This window comes from Microcaecilia unicolor, chromosome 7 (assembly GCF_901765095.1).
Source record: "Microcaecilia unicolor chromosome 7, aMicUni1.1, whole genome shotgun sequence".
Taxonomy (NCBI): Eukaryota; Metazoa; Chordata; class Amphibia; order Gymnophiona; family Siphonopidae; genus Microcaecilia; species Microcaecilia unicolor.
Genome location: NC_044037.1, coordinates 282,986,167 through 283,005,738, shown reverse-complemented (window position 1 = coordinate 283,005,738; position 19,572 = coordinate 282,986,167). Strand labels below are relative to the sequence as shown.

Sequence of the window (19,572 nt, the reverse complement as noted above, 5' to 3'; positions counted from 1 at the left end):
AGTCATGGCCCGGCGAAGATAGCCGGCCACCTTGGTGTTGGTTAGCGTCAGGAAGGAAGGAGGGTCTGTTTCTGTTTCCTATTTCTGGCAACCGTCATCTGGGTTGGATCAATGGCCGCAGCCATCTTGGATATATCAGGTCCTGGGAAGCCATCTTGGAGTAACGAGGTCAGGAAGGAAGCCCATATTTGGACGTAGGCACCTCTGCTGATGGGGGCAGCCATCTTGAATCAGCTGTACATGCTTCAGCCTAATTCCTCCACTACTTAAGGCCCTGCCTTCAGTCCTTCATTGCTTCGGCCTCAATTGTCTCAGAGGTTCACGCTAGAGTTCTGTTCACCGGCTTTCCTCAGTTCCTGTATTCCTGTGTACCAGACTGACCACGATTGTTTGCTGCCTGCCTAGACCTTGGACTGGTTTGACTATTCTTTGCCCTACGGATTACTTGTCTATTGGGCTGTGTCTGCTTGCCCATCAGCCTGGTCAGCGGCTGTGCAACCCCGCCGGTTCCAGAAGTCCTGGTGGCCACCTGCAGCTGGGAGCTCAACTCTTGGTGAACGGTGGTCGCTTCCCAGGTGAAGCTAGGGGTTGTCTGGCTGCCTGACCGAGTGCAGCGTCACTCCATCTCTGCCGTGCTCAGTCGGAGCACAGGGGCTCACTACTACCGGGTCATAACACCCAGTTGGTGTCCTGGCATGTCAGGGGGGCCCGTGCACTACAAATGCTGGCTCCTCCCACAGCCAAATGCCTTGTGTTTCACCGGATTTGAGATGGCCGGGTACGGTTTCCATTATGGCTGAAAATCGGAGCCGGCCATCTCATCTAAAACCGGCGATCCTATTCTAAACCCGGCGAGCGATTTGGCCGACGCCAAGCATATTTTGAAAATACGCTTGGCTCCGCCCACTTACGGCGCCAGCCCCCAAGATGGCCGGCCATCAATTTCGCCGGCGCTGTTCAATTATGCCCCTCCACGTTTCAGCAGACCAGGTTTATGAAGGTGGTTTCTTTTTATAACTTAGCACCTAAAACTAAATGTCTCATTATAAAATTACCTTCAAATTGTATGTGCACAAGCGCTGATTTGCCAGCACTGGTCGATAGATGAAAATGATTGTTTCTCTGTCGTATCACCTCATCACAATTTTACCCTCTGTGCATGAACAGTGGCCTTAACCTTGTTGACTATAATTATAATTCTTTGTGTACTGGATTCTATGAACCAAAGCTCTTACAAATCAAATATTCCATATAAACACAGGTGTCTCATGGCACACGTCATCATAACATCTTATATTTCTTTCTACACTGGGAAACGTCAGGGAAGCATATCAGATACCCTCAACCTCTTCAACAGTCCCTTTCACAAGACTAATTCAGGCACTGTTGTATACAAACCATGCTGACAAAAAGCACAGAAAGAAAAAAAAATGTCAGCAGATAAGACCATGTGACCTATATACTCTGCCCATCCAAACCAGCTTCTAAGCCCTACAACCAATGTTCTCTCTAAATTTGCTGGCCCACGTGTGCATTAAAAACATTTGGGGCCAGATTCTATCTTTGGTGCTGAAAAATCAGCACCGATGGAAAACATGCCTATGCGTATTCTATAGTTAGGTGCGGTTTATTATAGAACTAGTTAAAAAGCCCCGTGTCTGATGCAAATGAAACAGGGGCTAGCAAAGGTTTTCTTCTGTGTGCATGTGGGAGTGTGTGTGTCCCTGCCCTCTGCCCTCTCTCCCTTCCCCTGTGCTGTCTGTCCCCTCTGCTCTCTGTCCCCTCCCCCCTCTGAGTCCTTCACTGTTACAGAGAGAGCGATTTGATTTTGTGCTTTGCTGTGTTTTCCTTCACTGTTTGTGTCACAGAGAGAGCGAGGGCGGGGCAGACACTCATGGGGAAACCGGATATCTCTCCCCCTTCACACTTCCGGCTGGAGGCTTCATAGAACGTTGGTGGTGCCTTTTATATAGAGAGATATATGCAGCGCCGTCCATGCAACTAAAATTTAGGTGCAGCCGTTTACACTAATGAAAAGCTGGTGTACGGAACGGGTTATTCTGTAATACTGTGTGTAAATGTTTGGAACACCTACGACCTGCCCATGCTCGTCCCAGGGCCATGCCCACTTTTCAGATCTGTGCAGTAGAATTTACGCAGACTACTTTATAGATGATTCAAAATTTCAATTATTTTGGCATCCAAGGTTCAGTTTTCTTTTGGTTTAATGGGGATTTTTTTTCTGAAAGATGGAGTCCTTTAAGCGGGGTTCCCCAAGGTCCCCCACTTTCCCCCTCCCTTTTCAATTTATTAATGCAGTCTCTGGGTGTCATTCTTGATCAGGCTAAGATAAAACACTTTATATATGCAGATGACATCACAGCGATTCCACCTGTTTCTCAACTGTGGTCTGATACGTTATCCCATATTAGAACCAGTGTTAATATGATAGATAACTGGATTGCATTTCATAGGCTTAAACTGAATAAGAGCAAAACCACATTTTTATGGTTGGGCTTAAAAACAGATCCAAGACATGCTGAGTTTATATCTTTAGATGGCAACCAATTTCCTTTGCATCTTCATTCTAAAAGTTTGGGGGTGGAGATGGCCAAGAAAAGAACACAGCGAAGGTGACAAGAAAGATGATGCCAAACAAACTTCTACTGGACTCAGAAAAAGTTCACAGCAAGAGTTTATTCTTAAAACCCAGACTTGACACGAGTCGTGTTCCGGCCGTTCAGGCCTGCCTCAGGAGTCCCTGTATAGCAAAATGCTGTTGGTTCTCTTAAGGAAAGTCTCGTCTAAATGTTGGATTTTCATAACGAGACCTTAAAAGCGTAGAAACAAGATTATATAAACTTCTTGATACCAGTGTGAGCATCACTGTTCTCGAGGTGTAAGGTGGAGATGGATCATTTATTGTCTATACACTGTCATTCAGTTTACCATCAAATACTCTTTTATAATGCTGAGAAAGCTGAGGATTTTTAGAAAATATTTCAAATCAGAGGTTTTCAGAATCTTGGTCCAGTCTTTAATTCTTCCTAGACTGGATTATTATACCCTTGACACTTGTTATTTGTAATAAATCACTTATTCACCGTTTACAACTGGTACAAAATTCTGATCTTATACCGATCTTTGGATTATCTCGATTTGTGTGACTTCAGTCTTATTAATCTAAACTTCATTGGTTACCAGCTGCTGAGAGAATTCAATTTAAATTAGGTATCACACCTTTAAAATTCTTATTGTGGAAATACTTGATTATATACTGAATTTAGTATCCCTGTTACAAGGGTCTTCTTCCAGATACAATGCTCGTAATGTCTTTCAGCTAAGATTTCCAATGTTTAAGAATTTAAAATATAGGCGGTCGCTGGCTCAGCTTTTTAGCGAGGCTAAAGTGGGTGGGGCTGGAGCAGGGCTAGGGTGAGGCCTGAGTCTATAATTGTCTGACATAATGCAGAAAGAAGGGTCAACAAAGTAATTCTGTTGCACGATTAATATTTCGCCAAAGTCGCTATGCCCATATCAGCTCTCTTCTGAAGTCACATCACTGGCTCCCTATCCATTTCTGTATACAGTTCAAGCTCCTCTTATTGACCTATAAGTGCATTCACTCTGCTACCCCTCACTACCTCTCCACCCTCATCTCTCCCTACACTCCTTCCCAGGAACTCCGTTCACTGGGCAAATCTCTCCTAATTGCACCCTTCTCCTCCATCGCTAACTCCAGACTTCGTTCCTTTTGTCTCGCCGCACCTTATGCCTGGAATAGACTTCCTGAGCCATTATGTCAAGCTCCATCCCTGGCCGCCTTCAAATCCGGGCTAAAGGCCTACCTGTTTGATGCTGCTTTTAATTCCTAACTTGTCACCTGCTCATAACCTTTATCTTGTCTTCCTCTCTTCAATAGTCCCCTTTCCTTATGTGTCCTATCTGTCTGTCCTACCCTTATCCCTTATTTGTCCTGTGTGTCTGTCCTGATTTAGATTGTAAGCTCTTTTGAGCAGGGACTGTCTTGTCTTCATGTTCAATTGTGAAGCGCTGCGTGCGACTGGTAGCGCTGTAGAAATGATTTGTAGTAGTAGTAGTAGTTGCAAGTAACACCTGTTTTAAAATTTAGATATTAGATATGTATCAAGTGGCAAAGAATAAAGTGGCAAGAAAATTAAACAGTGCAAAATTTAATTAAAGTAGATTTTAAAATGTGTTCATAGAGGATGCTTTGGCCTCCATTTGAGGCCTGCAGGCAGTCTGCTTCCCTACTCTCTTACAAATCTATTTTTAGTTTGTCATAACATCATCTTATCTGATGATTAAAGTTCTGATGTCACCTCAGTAAGGCCCAACACACAATCCCTCCACTGCAAAACGCTATACACATATTTTGTGCAAAAATACACTCAGAACCTTACCATACAATAAAAGCACTAACTCCAAGGACTGAAACAGCAACAACCTTATACATGAAAAGCCAATACTGTAAATATTACACCAGACCCTAAAACACCAATGCATTACCTAGTGGTGAGCCTGACATCGTTGCTGGGCAAAATGGTAGACTATTATAAAGAACAAAATCGCAGAGAATATTCAAAAGAATGGATTAATGAGACAAAGCCAACATGGATTTAGTGAAGGGAAATCTTGTCTCACCAATTTCTTTGAAGGGGTGAACAAACATGTGTACTTAAATATTGCCATACTGGGAAAGACCAAAGGTCCATCAAGCCCAGCATCCTGTTTCCGACAGTGGCCACTCCAGGTCACAAATACCTGGCAAGATCCCAAAGGCGAGCCGATTGATATTGTGTATCTGGATTTTCAAAAGGCATTTGACAAAGTACCTCATGAAAGACTCCAGAAGAAATTGGAGAGTCACGGGATAAAAGGTAGCTTCTTATTGTGGATTAAAAACTGGTTAAAGGATAGAAAACAGAGAGTAGGGTTAAATGGTCAGTATTCTCAATAGAGAAGGGTAGATAGTGTTCCTCGGGGGTCTGTGCTGGGACGGCTGATTTTTAACGTATTTATAAATGATCTAGAGATGGGAGTAAGTAGTGAGGTAATTAAATTTGCTGACGACACAAAGTTATTCAAAGTGGTTAAATTACAAAAGGACCTTATGAGACTGGAAGACTGGGCGTCTAAATGGCAGATGACGTTTAATGTGAGCAAGTGCAAAGTGATGCATGTGGGAAAGAGGAACCCAAACCATAGCTATGTAATGCAAGGTTCCACGTTAGGAATCACTGACCAAGAAAGGGATCTCGGCGTCGTTGTTGATGATACGTTAAAATCCTCTGCGAAATGTGCTGCGGCAGCTAAGAAAGCAAATAGAATGTTAGGTATTATTAGGAAAGGAATGGAAAAACAAAAGTGAGGACATTACAATGCCTTTGTATCGATCCATAGTGCGACTGCACCTCGAATATTGTGTTCAATTCTGGTCACTGCATCTCAAAAAAGATATAGTGGAATTAGAAAAAGTACAGAGAAGGGCGATAAAAATGATAAAGGGGATGGGACGACTTCCCTATGAGGAAAGGCTGAAGCATCTAGGGCTCTTCAGCTTGGAGAAGAGATGCCCAAGGGGAGATATGATAGAGGTCTACAAAATAATGAGTGGAGTGGAACGGGTAGACATGAATCATTTGTTTACTCTTTCCAAAAATACTAGGACTAGGGGACATGCGATGAAGCTACAAAGTAGTAAATTTAATACAAATCTGAGACATTTTTTCTTCACTCAACATGTAATTAAACTCTGAAATTCACTGCCAGAGAATGTGGTAAAGGCGGTTAGCTTAGCAGGGTTTAAAAAGGGTCTGGACGGATTCCTAAAGGAAAAGTCCATAGACCATTATTAAAATGGACTTTGGGAAAATCCACTGCTTATTTCTGGGATAAGCAGCATAAAATGTATTGAGTTTTCTGGGGATCTTGCCAGGTATTTGTGACCTGGATTGGCCTCTATTGGAAACAGGATGCTGGGCTTGACGGATCTTTGGTCTGTCCCAGTGTGGCAATACTAATGTACTAACCTTTGGGAGACAGTGGGCGTAGCCACATGTGGGCCTAGGCCCACCCACTTTGGGCTCAGGCCCACCAGAATGGTGCCTCCCTTGTTAAGGCTGGCAGGGATCCCCAAGCCCTGCCAACTGAAAAGGTCCTGACCAGGCAGCCCAGAACATACCCTGTTTCCCCGAAAATAAGACATCCCCTGAAAATAAGACCTAGTAGAGGTTTTGCTGAATTGCTAAATATAAGGCCTCCCCCGAAAGTAAGACCTAGCAAAGTTTTTGTTTGGCCCCGATGGGTGCCCACTCTCTCCCACCAGAAGCTCACTATTTGGCAACTAGCCACCCAGCCCAGTTCCCATTAGTGTGGAGGTAGTGATGGCGATATGGTACTGTGTTGTGGTTTATTAGGGAAGGTTGTTTGTTTTTTTGTGTCCTTGTGAGAGCCGCATTCTTTTCCTCGTTCTTCCTCTATCAGGGGCCATCGTAGGGATTTTTTTTTTTGTATGTGTAATCGTTTGGTTCTCTAGTGTGGTGCATTTGGGTATGGCTTGTACCGTGTTTCGCCGAAAATAAGACATCCCCTGAAAATAAGACCTAGTGCATCTTTGGGAGCAAAAATTAATATAAGACACTGTCTTATTTTCGGGGAAACACGGTACTTGTAATTGCTAAGAACAGTGGCTCTGTCTATGGGCCACTGCTGCGCTGGCTCACTCCCCCCCCCCCCTCATGCATGCTTAGCTTTTTATGCACAGGAGGGAGGAGGGCTGACTTGGCGGCAGACCACAGAGAATGCCACTGGCTGCAGTGAGTACAGAAGCATTCTGGCCGCTGGAGCAAGACCTTTACAGCTGGCAGGCTTAGGGATTCCTGCCAGTTAGGTATTTATTGAATTTGGGGTCATGGGGGGGGGGGGGGGGGGGGGGGGGGAAGGAAAAAAGGGTGTGCCCACCCAATTTAGGCTTAGTTCACCGAAACTGGCATGTCTGGCTATGCCACTTTTGGGTACTCTGGTGACTTACAGACACCAGTACAGCCAGAGTAGAAATCCAGGCATGCAGTGAGGGAGATGAGGCTATCTTTTGATGCACTGTTTCTCAAACCTTTTAGGTTGCAACCTCCCCCTATGGTTGACCCTTCAATAGTTTAGTATTCTACCATTCCCCCAAAATGGTAAAATTAACTTTTTAAACTTCTCTCTGAAAATTAGCCTCAAATATAAGTGGCAAAATACTTTGCAAATACACAGACCGGTTGGAAATTGAACCTGAACCTGAAAACCAGAAATCCCATACATAACAGAAAAAAAAAAAATTCTGACTTTATTAACTATTTTTTAAACACTAACAAATGTTCCATTATATGCCAGTAATCTACTTAAGAAATCAAAAGAAAACAGCCAAAAATGTGGTTGAAACAAATCACGGCACTTTTGTTTCCGCTAAATATATAAGAAATGTGTCTGCTTATTCAGTAACTGCAGGAAATCATTTTCAATGGATTGGTAGGGCAGTACCGAACTCAATGAGCACCACTGCATTACCTCAGCACAATGACCTCCTCCTAACACCATCCAAAGCTCATTCCCTTAACATTGGAACTTGCATACCTCTCCAGCCGTGCAAACCAAAAATCAGAATCCCAAGACAAAAACTGTGTGACATAACGAGAGGACATGAAATGAGATTGAAGGGGGGCAGACTCAAGAAAAATGTCAGGAAGTATTTTTTCACAGAGAGAGTAGTGGATGCTTGGAATGCCCTCCCGCGGGAGGTGATGGAGATGAAAACGGTAATGGAATTCAAACATGCGTGGGATAAACATAAAGGAATCCTGCTCAGAAGGAATGGATCCTAAGGAGCTTAGCCGAGATTGGGTGGCAGAGCCAGTGGTGGGAGGCAGTGTTGGTGGTTGGGAGGTGGGGATAGTGCTGGGCAGACTTATACGGTCTGTGCCAGAGCCAGTGGCGAGAGGCGGGGCTGGTGGTTGGGAGGCGGGGATAGTGCTGGGCAGACTTATACAGTCTGTGCTCTGAAGAGGACAGGTACAAATTAAGGTAGGGTTTACACAAAAAGTAGCACATATGAGTTTATCTTGTTGGGCAGATTGGATGGACCGTGCAGGTCTTTTTCTGCCGTCGTCTACTATGTTACTATGTTACATAAACCAGCCGCAGCTTTATTGACATAATGTTAATACTATCAGCAAAATTCCTACATCCCAATATTGGCCTGCTCAATTAACACAGCAATAACAGACTTAGGGCCCTGTTTACTAAGCTGCATTATAGGCTCGTTAGCATTTCTTATGCATGTTAACTATGTACGTGCGTTAACCATGTACACGCCTACAATATCCCTGTGAAGGGGTATAATCGAACTGGGCGCCCATCTTTAAGGGCACCCATCTCTAAGGACGGCCTGGCGAAGGGGCGGGGCATCCCGTATTATCAAAACACGATGGGCCTGGGTGCGGCTGCCTGAAGTGCACTGCAGTACCCACTAAAAACTGCTCCAGGGACCTGCATACTGCTGTCATGGAGCTGGTTATGACATTTGAGGTTGGCATAGAGGCTGTAAAAAAATGTTTAAAAAATTTTTTTTTGGGTGGGAGTGGGTCGTTGACCACTGGGGGAGTAAGGGGAGGTGATCCCCGATTCCTTCCGGTGGTTATCTGGTCAGTTTGGGCACCTTTTTGAGGCTTGGTCGTGAACAAAAAGGGACCAAGTAAAGTCGGCCAAATGCTCGTCAGGGACGCCCTTCTTTTTTTCCATTATCGGCCAAGGATGGCCATCTCTTAACCACGCCCCCGTCCCGCCTTCGGTACACTGCCAACACGCCCCTTTCAACTTTGGCCGTCCCCGCGACGGAAAGCAGTTGAGGGCAGCCAAAATCGGCTTTCGATTATGCGGATTTGGCCGGCCCTGAGAGAAGGACGCCCATCTCCCGATTTGTGTCGGAAGATGGGTGCCCTTCTCTTTCGAAAATGGGCTGGCTAGGTACCTACATAGTTAGCATACTCGCTAATTGTAGGCACGTTAAAAATGCTAACGCGACTTAGTAAACTGGGCCCTTAATACATTTTAACATTTTTAATCACATAACCCACCCACAAAATCATCCAGCTAGTCGGTGACGAACTAACCAAGATGATGATGGAGACAAATTCTTGTAATGTGGAATACGGTAACGCCAAAATCCAGGCGTTGACCCCCACCCTTATGCACATGACGGTGATAAACATAGGCCCAATTGCTCCCCCACACAGAATACAATACTTGCAATATTCCCCTCATTCAGCCCAAATTATATAGGGGTGACTTCTGAAAATATCCCAAGCTGTGACATCCCCAACCCCATAGTCCTCCCATTTCCAGACAAGAAGGTGCATATTTCAATAACACACATTCCTGGGGCCTGGGAGAGGGGCAGAGACTAGAACTACGACCTCTTAACCCTGAAAAGGCACTTGTATTTGATGAACCTAAGGAATTAAGGGGCACATTTACTAAAGGGTGTTAATACGCGGTTAGCACACACAAGCAGGTTACTGGGGAAATGCATTAAAGCACTGTACGGTATTTTGCCTGTTTCATGACTAACTTATAAGTTACTGATTTTTTATAAAACATTTTTCAGAGGGGGCAAGTCATGGGCAGAGATTGGGTATTCCCGTGTTATCCAGCTGGTGTGTTAGGGTCAGTGTGCACCTGCTAAATAGGAGGTGATAAGTGCTCTTATGTTAATTTTTTGCAGGTACCACACGCTAATGGGAACATTAGCACACAACCTGCAAATAAAAAAAAAACCAAGACCCTTAAAAAAGTGCCATGTGAAATCCGGTCTTAGAGTGTGGGAAAGTCCTGAATTAAAACGTGCTAAGCCCAGATTCTACCGCACTTTAGTAAAAGGCCACCTAAGACCTCTGTAAGACTCCACTTGAAAAAGGACGATCAGCTTTCAGGTAAAAAAAATACTACTGAAAGAAGAAACAGGGCAAACCACTCCCACCTGCTAGAGAAGAAAAAAATCTAAGCCTGTGTAGAAGTCTATCCTAAAGGTTCAAGTGACCGAAGGTTTTCTTGCATAATCCTTGAAATTGAAAACCCGATGGCTTTCGCCTCCTCTCTCTGCAGTCCTGCTCTGCACCCAGATGATGACAAGCCTTACCTCACATTGTCGTGCTTTTGGATGTAAATCTTATGAAACATCATATCCTCCTGCTTGGCATTAATGTCAGCTTTCATCTCCATGGCAACGTGGCGAGGCAGTACCGAGAGTAGAAGACGCTCCTGTGGAGTCGAACAGATGAACCAATTAAAACACCTGCTGCCTAGTTAACAGACTTTGCATTACGCCCTGGAGAAACAGAGCTGTATTTCGGATTTCAGTAATTAAAAAAATTAGTGGGATCATGCTTCATAAAGCATGCATCATGTCTGGTTTCTCTGTTTTCAGAAGCCATTGACCCAGACTGTCATATTCTTCTGAAGTCCATAATAACTCCTTGCAGTAATTCTCTCGATACACGGATGGGCTAATTTTTCCAAAGTGATGTCTATTTGATGGAGAGGCATGCACATAAAAATAAAAGGATTTGTTCTAGCAATATAACTCAGTCGTTACTGACACGCATAATTTGCTAGAATATTAGAAATGTGCCTGGTGCTGGACAATCCGAACAGATGCTGGTCTTTTCTATTATTAAAAGGTATGTACAGTTGACTACATTAAGGCAGAAAGGAATAACAGGACGAATCTCAAAGTTATATAAAAAGTCATTTGCAGGACTGTGGCCAGGGACTAGAATTCTGAATCCTTATACTTGTACAACAAGAATGTACATTTATGTTGGGAAAAGGAAATTTTGCATTCTTACCCCTGACAACCTAAATGCTTTAATGATAAAGCACAATGAGCAACACAACACTGCTGAGCAAGTTCCTGAGCGAATACCTTGTATGCAATAAATGTGAAAAAATACGTGGAGGGGCATTTTCGAATGGGACGTCCTAGCAAAACGTCCCGATCCAGGGGCGGGCAAACCCTTATTTTTGAAACAAGATGGACGTACATCTTTCATTTCGAAAATACCGTCAGGGACATCCAAATCCTTAAATTTGGTCGTCCCTAGATTTGATCGTCTCTAGACTTTGTCGTTTCTGATTTTCAGCGATAATTGAAACCAAGGACGTCCATCTCGGAAACGACCAAATGCAAGCCCTTTGGTCATGTGAGGAGCCAGCATTTGTAGTGCTCTGGTCCCCCTGACATGCCAGGACACCAACCCTAGGAGGCACTGCAGTGGAGTTCAGAAATTGCTCCCAGGTACATAGCTCCCTTTCCTTGTGTGCTAAGCCCCCCCCAACCCCATTACCCACAACTGTACACCACTACCATAGCCCTTATGGGTGAAGGGGGCACCTAGATGTGAGTACAGTGGGTTTCTGGTGGGTTTTGGAGGGTTCGCTATTTCCTCCACAAACATAACAGGTAGGGGGGGTGGGCCTGGGTCTGCCTGCCTGAAGTGCACTGCACCCACTAAAAATGCTCCAGTGACCTGCATACTACTGTCATGGACCTGAGTATGACATCTGAGGCTGGCATAGAGGCTGGCACGACATATTTTTAAATATGTTTTTTGAGGGTAGGAGGGGGTTAGTGACCACTGGGGGAGTAAGGGGAGGTCATCCCCGATTCTCTCCAGTGGTCATCTGGTCATTTCGGATACCTTTTTGTGCTTTGGTCGTAAGAAAAACATGACCAGGTAAAGTCGTCCAAGTGTTCGTCAGGGGCGTCCTTCTTTTTTTCCATTATGGGTCAAGGATGTCCAAGTCCCGCCTTCGCTACGCCTCCGACATGCCCCAGTGAACTTTGGCCGTTCCTGTGACGGAGTGCAGTTGGGGACGTCCAAAATTGGCTTTTGATTATACCGATTTGGACGTTTCTGTGAGAAGGACGTCCATCTTCCGATTTGTGTCGAAAGATGGGCGTCCTTCTCTTTCGAAAATGAGCCCAATAGTAACATAGTAGATGACAGCAGATAGCGCCCTGTACGATCCATTCAGTCTGGTCAACAAGATAAACTGATATCATTAAGTATGATGTGATATTACATATGTATACTTGATTTTGATTTGCTCTTACCAAATAGCAAAAGAGAGAGTCCAAAAGTACACAAAGAAGAAGAAACAAAAAAAAGCAAAAATGAGCCCTCAAGACTGGAACAGTGAAGAATCCTTTACTGTGTGTGGACACGCTTCATTTATGTTGATGCCCACTTTTGCGTGTTACTCGAATGACCTTTTTTTTTTTTGGATTTAATTTGACTTTGCTGAAAGTACTAATGTGACCCCTGAGGCAGGTACAGTTGGCTTCAAAACATTGCCAGTGTCCGGTTTATTGCATTAAAGGATTCTTCATTGATCCAGCCTCGAGGGCTCATTTGCGTTTGATTTGCCCTTACCTTTTTCAGGAGTCAAAAAACAACAAGGCAGTGGGTCCGCCAAATCCAATGTGGAATATAAAACAGTGAGGCAGACCTTGTAAAAAACACACAGTCTTTATTAGTAGATTAAAAGCTCCCAGATATTTAACATAAAATGCTCGACATGGCCATGTTTCGCCAGTATAAAAACGGCTGCGTCCGGGGCAGTGGGACACCAGCTGATTTAAAACTCCAAAAATAGAATGCTGTGATTGTAGTGAAAGAAAATTTTTTCTTTCACTACAATCACGGCGTTCTTTTGAGAGACTGTTCCCAGAATCTAGCTTTCTATGTTTTAACAGCCACACCAGGCTGGCTATTTTTGGAGTTTTAAATCAGCTGGTGACCCACTGCCCCTGACGCAGCCATTTTTATACTGGCGAAACATGGCCATGTCGAGCATTTTATGTTAAATATCTGGGAGCTTTTCATCTACTAATAAAGACTGTGTGTTTTTCACAAGGTCTGCCTCATTGTTTTAACTTACCATTTTCAGGGCACAAACCGAAGAAGTCTGCCCGCCCACTGGCCTTGTTTTCCAACCACTGAAGCTGTCATCGAAGCCCCACTCCAGCCCATCCAAATCTGTCCAGCCATGATCAGGGCACAGACCGTAGAAGTCTGCCCAGCACTGGCTTTGCTTCCCAGTTACTGGAGTTTACTGTCTAAACACTGTTAAGTTTGTTTGATTCCATTCTCTTTCCATACAGGATTCCTTTGTGTTTTCAATTCCATTATCGTTTTCATCTCCACTACCGCCCGCAGGAGGGTATGCCAGGTATCTACCACCTTCTCCGTGAAAAAGTAAGCTATTCCTGAGCTGGCCCCTCTGCAACCTCAATTCATGTCCTCTAGTTCCGGAAGGCGGTAGAACTTCTGGAGTCAATATTTAGAGCCACGGCCGCTGCATAAGCTTAAGTGGATAATTTATCTGCTTAGTTTTATAATTGATATTCAGCAGCCATATCCGTTTAGGTAGGACCACTGAATATGCAGTCGTAAACTCAAAAAGGGTAATTTATCCATTTAAAATCAGGGTTGCTATTTGTGTGGATAGATTTATCTGAATAGCAGCTGAATATCACATTTAGGCCCAGCAGGCGCTGACCCCGTAAGAGCTTCTGGATACAGACCTGCAGCAAACAGCTTCTGTCCATTACATTTCTTTCCCTTTATTATTAAGTATTACCTTTCAGAGTTAAAGAAAATGTCTTTCCTGCAGCTGAGCAAAGGGAACATACTCTGGCAAGGAACCAACATGACAGTCAGTCAATCTAGCTTTCTCTATCTCAGTGTTTCCCAACAAGTGTACTATGGAGAACTCAGCACTCTCCGGACCAACACTTCAGATTCTGCTGTCAGTTCCTTGCATTAATAAGCGGGCTAATTGTAGCTCTTCAATGTATCTCCTTTCTGAGCACATCTTAAATCACATATGTCTCTTTCCCTTCTAGTTTTAACATGTGCCATGGACTGTGTATAAGCAGTCAGAATGCAAGGTATAGAGAGTCAGGTCCCCGAGTAGCCCTCACTGCTCACCTCCTCTTCCCTCCACCTCAACCACTTCTTCTGAGTCTTTCCAACCTCTATTTTAGGTTTCTCTATGTCAACAGAAGTTTATTTATTTAAGCATTTATATACCACCTGTACTGGCACTGTCCCTAATGGCCTCACAATCTAAGTAGTATGTTGTACCTGGGTCAATGGAGGGAGGGCTAAGTGGCTTGCCCTGGGTCACGTGGAGTAGCAGAGGGAAATGAACCCAGTTCCCCAGGATCTCAACCTGCTGCCAACCGTTAGGCAGCAGCAGGAATCAAACCCGGCCCCCCCAGGTCCGCAACCCACTGCACTTACAATTAGGTCACTCCTCCACTCCAATATTTTTTGATAATGAATGAATGTGTGCTTGGGTCTTGAAAAAGGTTGCTCTAGCCTTCCAATCTTGATGTCTTCCTCAACTGCTACTGCACTTCTCTAAAGAACATCAACCTCGACTCAACCCTCCTCTGCTCTGCTAAAACTGAGGTGTCAGGACCCCGCCCAACCAACTCATTAGCTTCTGTTGCTCTTATTAAGTGATAGAGAAAACCCAAACACTTGCCGTAGTTAACCGCTTTAGAAGGGTTGCACGATAGTTACACACGTAAATGGAAGTTTTAACAAGGCCTGCTATTTACAAGTGTAGACGCTGCAGGACACAGATTTAAATGGGACGTGTTCTGAGCGTGGATTGAGCAGTCTAAGACATTATACAGTACCCTCCAAATTCTATACAGGGCACCCAGATTGAGGCGTGGATCCTAGATAAGCACACTAATTTGTTAATGAGGTATTAACCAGCAATAATTGATGTCTATTGGCACTCATTCGGGTTTACTTGTGGATCTGGCCTGCGCCCTGTTCTATAAAATGTCCTCTTAAATTTGATAGCGCACAACTCAAAAGAGGGCATGGATATGGGAGGGACATTCCCAGATGTTAGGCGCAATATTATAGAATAGATACATATATTTTAGAACATTTCCCCACTGGCAGCAGATGTGTCAGCTATGTTCTCATTTGGACCTGTGGTTTCCTCCAGTGACTGGGGGAAATTGTGCTTAACGCCACCTCAAAAATGGGAAAAAAATGAATTGATTCCTCTTATATATGTAGTTGTGTAAAATCCAGCACTTGCACAGTATATGTAAATGGTGACAAATGCACATGTGTCTACATCTGTAAAGCCCTGAGTGATGTTGCTCTTTTTTTGATGTGGTTTTTTTTTTGTTTTCTTTTGAGTACAATCCAGCTTATAATTGAAAAAGAAAAACGCCTATATTGCGACCCAAATCGGGAGATAGACCTTTATCTCCCAAAAACGAATAACGCGGTATAATCGAAAGCCGAATTTGGACGTTTTCAACTGCACTCCGTCGCGGATGCGGACAAAGTTGATGGGGGCGTGTCGAAGGCGTGGTGAAGGCGGGACTGGGGCGTGGTTATCGGGCAATCACAGATGGGCGCCTTTCGCCGATAATGGAAGAAAAATATGCGTTTTTAGCGAGAATTTAGGGCACTTTTCCTGGACCCTGTTTTTCCACGAATAAGGCCCCAAAAAGTGCCCTAAATGACCAGATGACCACCAGATGGAATTGGGGATGACCTCCCCTGACTCCCCCAGTGGTCACTAACCCCCTCCCACCACAAAAAATGATGTTTCACAACTTTTTATGTTCACCCTCAAATGTCATACCCACCTCCCTGGCAGCAGTATGCAGGTCACTGGAGCAGTTATTAGGGGGTGCAGTGGACTTCAGGCAGGTGGACCCAGGCCCATCCCCCCCCTACCTGTTACAATTGTGCTGCTTAATGCTTAGTCGTCCAACCCCCCCAAACCCACTGTACCCACATGTAGGTGCCCCCCTTCACCCCTTAGGGCTATAGTAATGGTGTAGACTTGTGGGCGGTGGGTTTTGAGGGGGATTTGGGGGGCTCAACACACAAGGGAAGGGTGCTATGCACCTGGGAGCACTTTTACCTTTTTTTTTGTTTTTGTAACAGTGCCCCCTAGGGTGCCCGGTTGGTGTCCTGGCATGTGAGGGGGACCAGTGCACTACGACTCCTGGCCCCTCCCACGAACAAATGCCTTGGATTTATTCGTTTTTGAGCTGGGCGCTTTCATTTTCCATTATCGCTGAAAAACAAAAACGCCCAGCTCACAAATTGTCGAATAAAACATGGACGTCTATTTTTTTTTGAAAATACGGTTCGGTCCGCCCCTTCACGGACCCGTTCTCGGAGATAAACGCCCATGGAGATAGACGTTTTCGTTCCATTATGCCCCTCAATGGCTATTGCTACTGGATACACTGGCAAACAGATACAAATTTACCATCATTCTTATATATATTTTACAAAAGGCTTACTGTTCAGCTGAGCTTTTGTACAACACTCACCGGCCGATATTCAGTCTGCAGGAGCCACGATCAGCGCTGAGCCTGAATATTCACTGTTGGGCCGTTTCTGGCGACTGGCACTGAATATCCGAGGTTTTCTTGTGGCCAGCTTAAACTTAGCCGGCCAAATTAATATTCAGTGCTGGCCGCTTAAGTTTATAGCGGTCAAAAATAGGACTGCAATTTATATCGTCCTATTATATTGTGTGATATAGCGGAGACAACTGGCTTGTGCTGAAAATGAGCACTTAGCCGGCTAAGTCTTTCCTGGCTGGTTAAATAGTGATTAGCCGGCTAAGCACTAATATTCAGCGTGAAATAGTCAGTTATCTCTGTTGAATTTTAGCGCTTAGTGGCTAGCCGCTAACTAGCTATGTCGCGTGATGTGGAGGGGCATTTTCGAAAGGGACGTCCAAGTTGCGATTTGGACATCCTTGCAAAACGGAGAAATCTAGGGGAGGGGAAACCCTATTTTTGAAACAAGATGGACGTCCATCTTTCATTTTGAAAATACCGTCAGGGACATCCAAATCCTTAAATTTTGCTGTCCCTAGACATGGACGTTTCTGATTTTTGGCAATTTTCGAAACCAAAGGTGTCCACGTCAAAAATGACCAAATGCAAGCCCTTTGGTCGTGGGAGGAGCCAGCATTTGTAGTGCACTGGTCCCCCTGACATGACAGGACACCAATCAGGCACCCTAGGGGGCACTGCAGTGGATTTCATAAAATGCTCCCAGGAACATAGCTCCCTTACCTTGTGTGCTGAGCCCCCCAAAACCCACTACCTCCAACTGTACACCACTACCATAGCCCTTACAGGTGAAGGGGGCACCTATATGTGGGTACAGTGGGTTTCTGGTGGGTTTTGGAGGGCTTGCTGTTTCCTCCACAAACGTAACAGGTAGGGGGGGATGGGGCTGGGTCCACCTGTCTGAAGTGAACTGCACCCACTAAAACTCCAGTAATTAATTGTTAGCACCTAATTGTCTAATTATAAGTGGATCTGGGATCCACACTGAAATTTGGGCGATCTATACAGAATGCAGACATTTATTTCTTACATGTAACAGCAAAAGTATACTTCCAAATGTTTTGTTTGGTTTACACATTACCTGCTGCTGGTTCTCCCTCTGAGAATGCAGCCTGGCTTGAATGCATTCCCGGGTCTCCTGAAACGCCTGTCTTTGGGACACCTCTGCCGGATAGTGTGTGCACACTCCCACAATGTTTGTGCAGGAGAAGATGAGAACATTGGAAATGAGCTGGAATGGAAAGAAACCATGAATTACATTTTGACAGCATACTCACTTAAACTGCTAAGACATGGTGGGCTTAGTGCATTTTAACATGGGACTTTCCCGCATGCTAAGCCCATTTTTATCTTGTCCCTACAATAGGGATGCTTTCTTTTTTTATTTTTGCAGGTGCCACTCTAATTTTTCCATTAGCGTGCAAGATCTGCAAAAATATTAAGGCAGGTGCACTTACCGCTGATTCTACAGTTGTCAGAAATTTCACGTGCAAATTTGGGTGCACAACCAATTAAACTGAATAACGAGCCTATCAGCGCCAATAATTGGCTTTTTAACAAGCAATTATTAGCAGTAATTGAAATCAATTAACATGTATGTGCCTAGAATTTACAGGCGCCACAGGAAAATGGGCACAGAAATGAGAGGGACTTGGGCATTTTGGGGCGGAGCATGGGCATGGATTCGAGTTACACACGCAATTATAGAAATAAAGGGGTTTTGTGTATAAATTTAGGTGGGGCATTCACGCCATGTTTTCATTGGTGCACGTGGACATGCCTAAATTTACGTACGACTCCTGTGCTTAATCGCTGTTCTATAAACTGCACCTAACTTTAGGCTCAGCTTATAGACTAGCACTTAAGCAGGGTATTTTAGCGCAATTTTTTAGGCACAATTTATAGAATTCACCCCTTAATGCATCCTATTAAGTCAGCTTTATCCAGTTAGCAAACACGCTAGCTAGATAACGCTTCCATGCCCAGTCCACTCCCCCTCCCAAAAAATAAATAAATAGCACACAATTAGTACATACTGACAGGCAAATTACCACAAAATGCTGTAGTGTGTTTTGCGGTCAGCCTCTTTTCCTACATTAAGTGCACACATTAGCACTTAATATAAGTAGCCTAGTGGTTAGTGCAGTGGACTTTGATCCTGTGGAACTGAGTTTGATTCCCATTGCAGCTCCTTGTGACTCTGGGCAAGTTACTTAACCCTCCATTGCCCCTGGTACAAAATAAGAACCTGAATATATGTAAACTGTTTGAATGTAGTTGCAAAAACCTCAGAAAGGCAGTATATCAAGTCCCAGTTCCCTTTCCCTATTGGAGATTCTAAATAGATTCTGTTGCTACTATTGGAGATTCTACATGGAATGTTACTACTGTTTGAGGCGGGGCTGGTGGTTGGAAGGCGGGGATAGGGCTGGGCAGACTTATACGGTCTGTGCCAGAGCCGGTGGTGGGAAGCGGGACTGGTGGTTGGGAGGCGGGGATAGTGCTGGACAGACTTGTACGGTCTGTGCCAGAGCCGGGGTTGGGAGGCAGGGCTGGGGAGGTGAGGATAGTGCTGGGCAGACTTATACAGTCTGTGCCTGTGCCAGAGCCGGTGGTTGGGAGGTGGGGCTGGTGGTTGGGAGGCGGGGATAGTGCGGGGCAGACTTATACGGTCTGTGCCCTGAAGAGCATAGGTACAAATCAAAGTAGGGTATACACAAAAAGTAGCAAATATGAGTTATCTTGTTGGGCAGACTGGATGGACCATGCAGGTCTTTTTCTGCCGTCATTTACTATGTTACTATGTTACATGGAATGTTACTACTGTTTGAGATTCTAGATGGAATGTTGAGATTCTGTTGCTACTACTGGAGATTCTACACAGAACTTGCTAGTGGAGGAGTAGCCTAGTGGTTAGTGCAGTTGATCCTGGGGAACTGAGTTTGATTCCCACTGCAGTTCCTTGTGACTCTGGGCAAGTCATTTAACCCTCCGTTGCCCCTGGTACAAAATAAGTACCTGAATATATGTAAACCGCTTTGAATGTAGTTACAAAAACCTCAGAAAGGTGGTATATCAAGTCC

The 19,572-nt window shown here is 44.6% G+C and overlaps 1 protein-coding gene across 1 annotated transcript in view; it reads right to left on the bottom strand.

The window, feature by feature from the left end:
- LOC115474547 (adenylate cyclase type 5-like) overlaps nucleotides 1-19,572 on the bottom strand; it is a 561,227-nt gene that overhangs the window by 343,890 nt on the left and 197,765 nt on the right. Inside the window, exons 2-3 of the mRNA XM_030210051.1 lie at nucleotides 17,571-17,720; nucleotides 10,202-10,323 (exon numbers count right to left, since the gene is read on the bottom strand). Of these exons, the coding sequence (XP_030065911.1) occupies nucleotides 10,202-10,323; nucleotides 17,571-17,720 (272 nt within the window). The remainder of the gene's footprint in view (nucleotides 1-10,201; nucleotides 10,324-17,570; nucleotides 17,721-19,572) is intronic.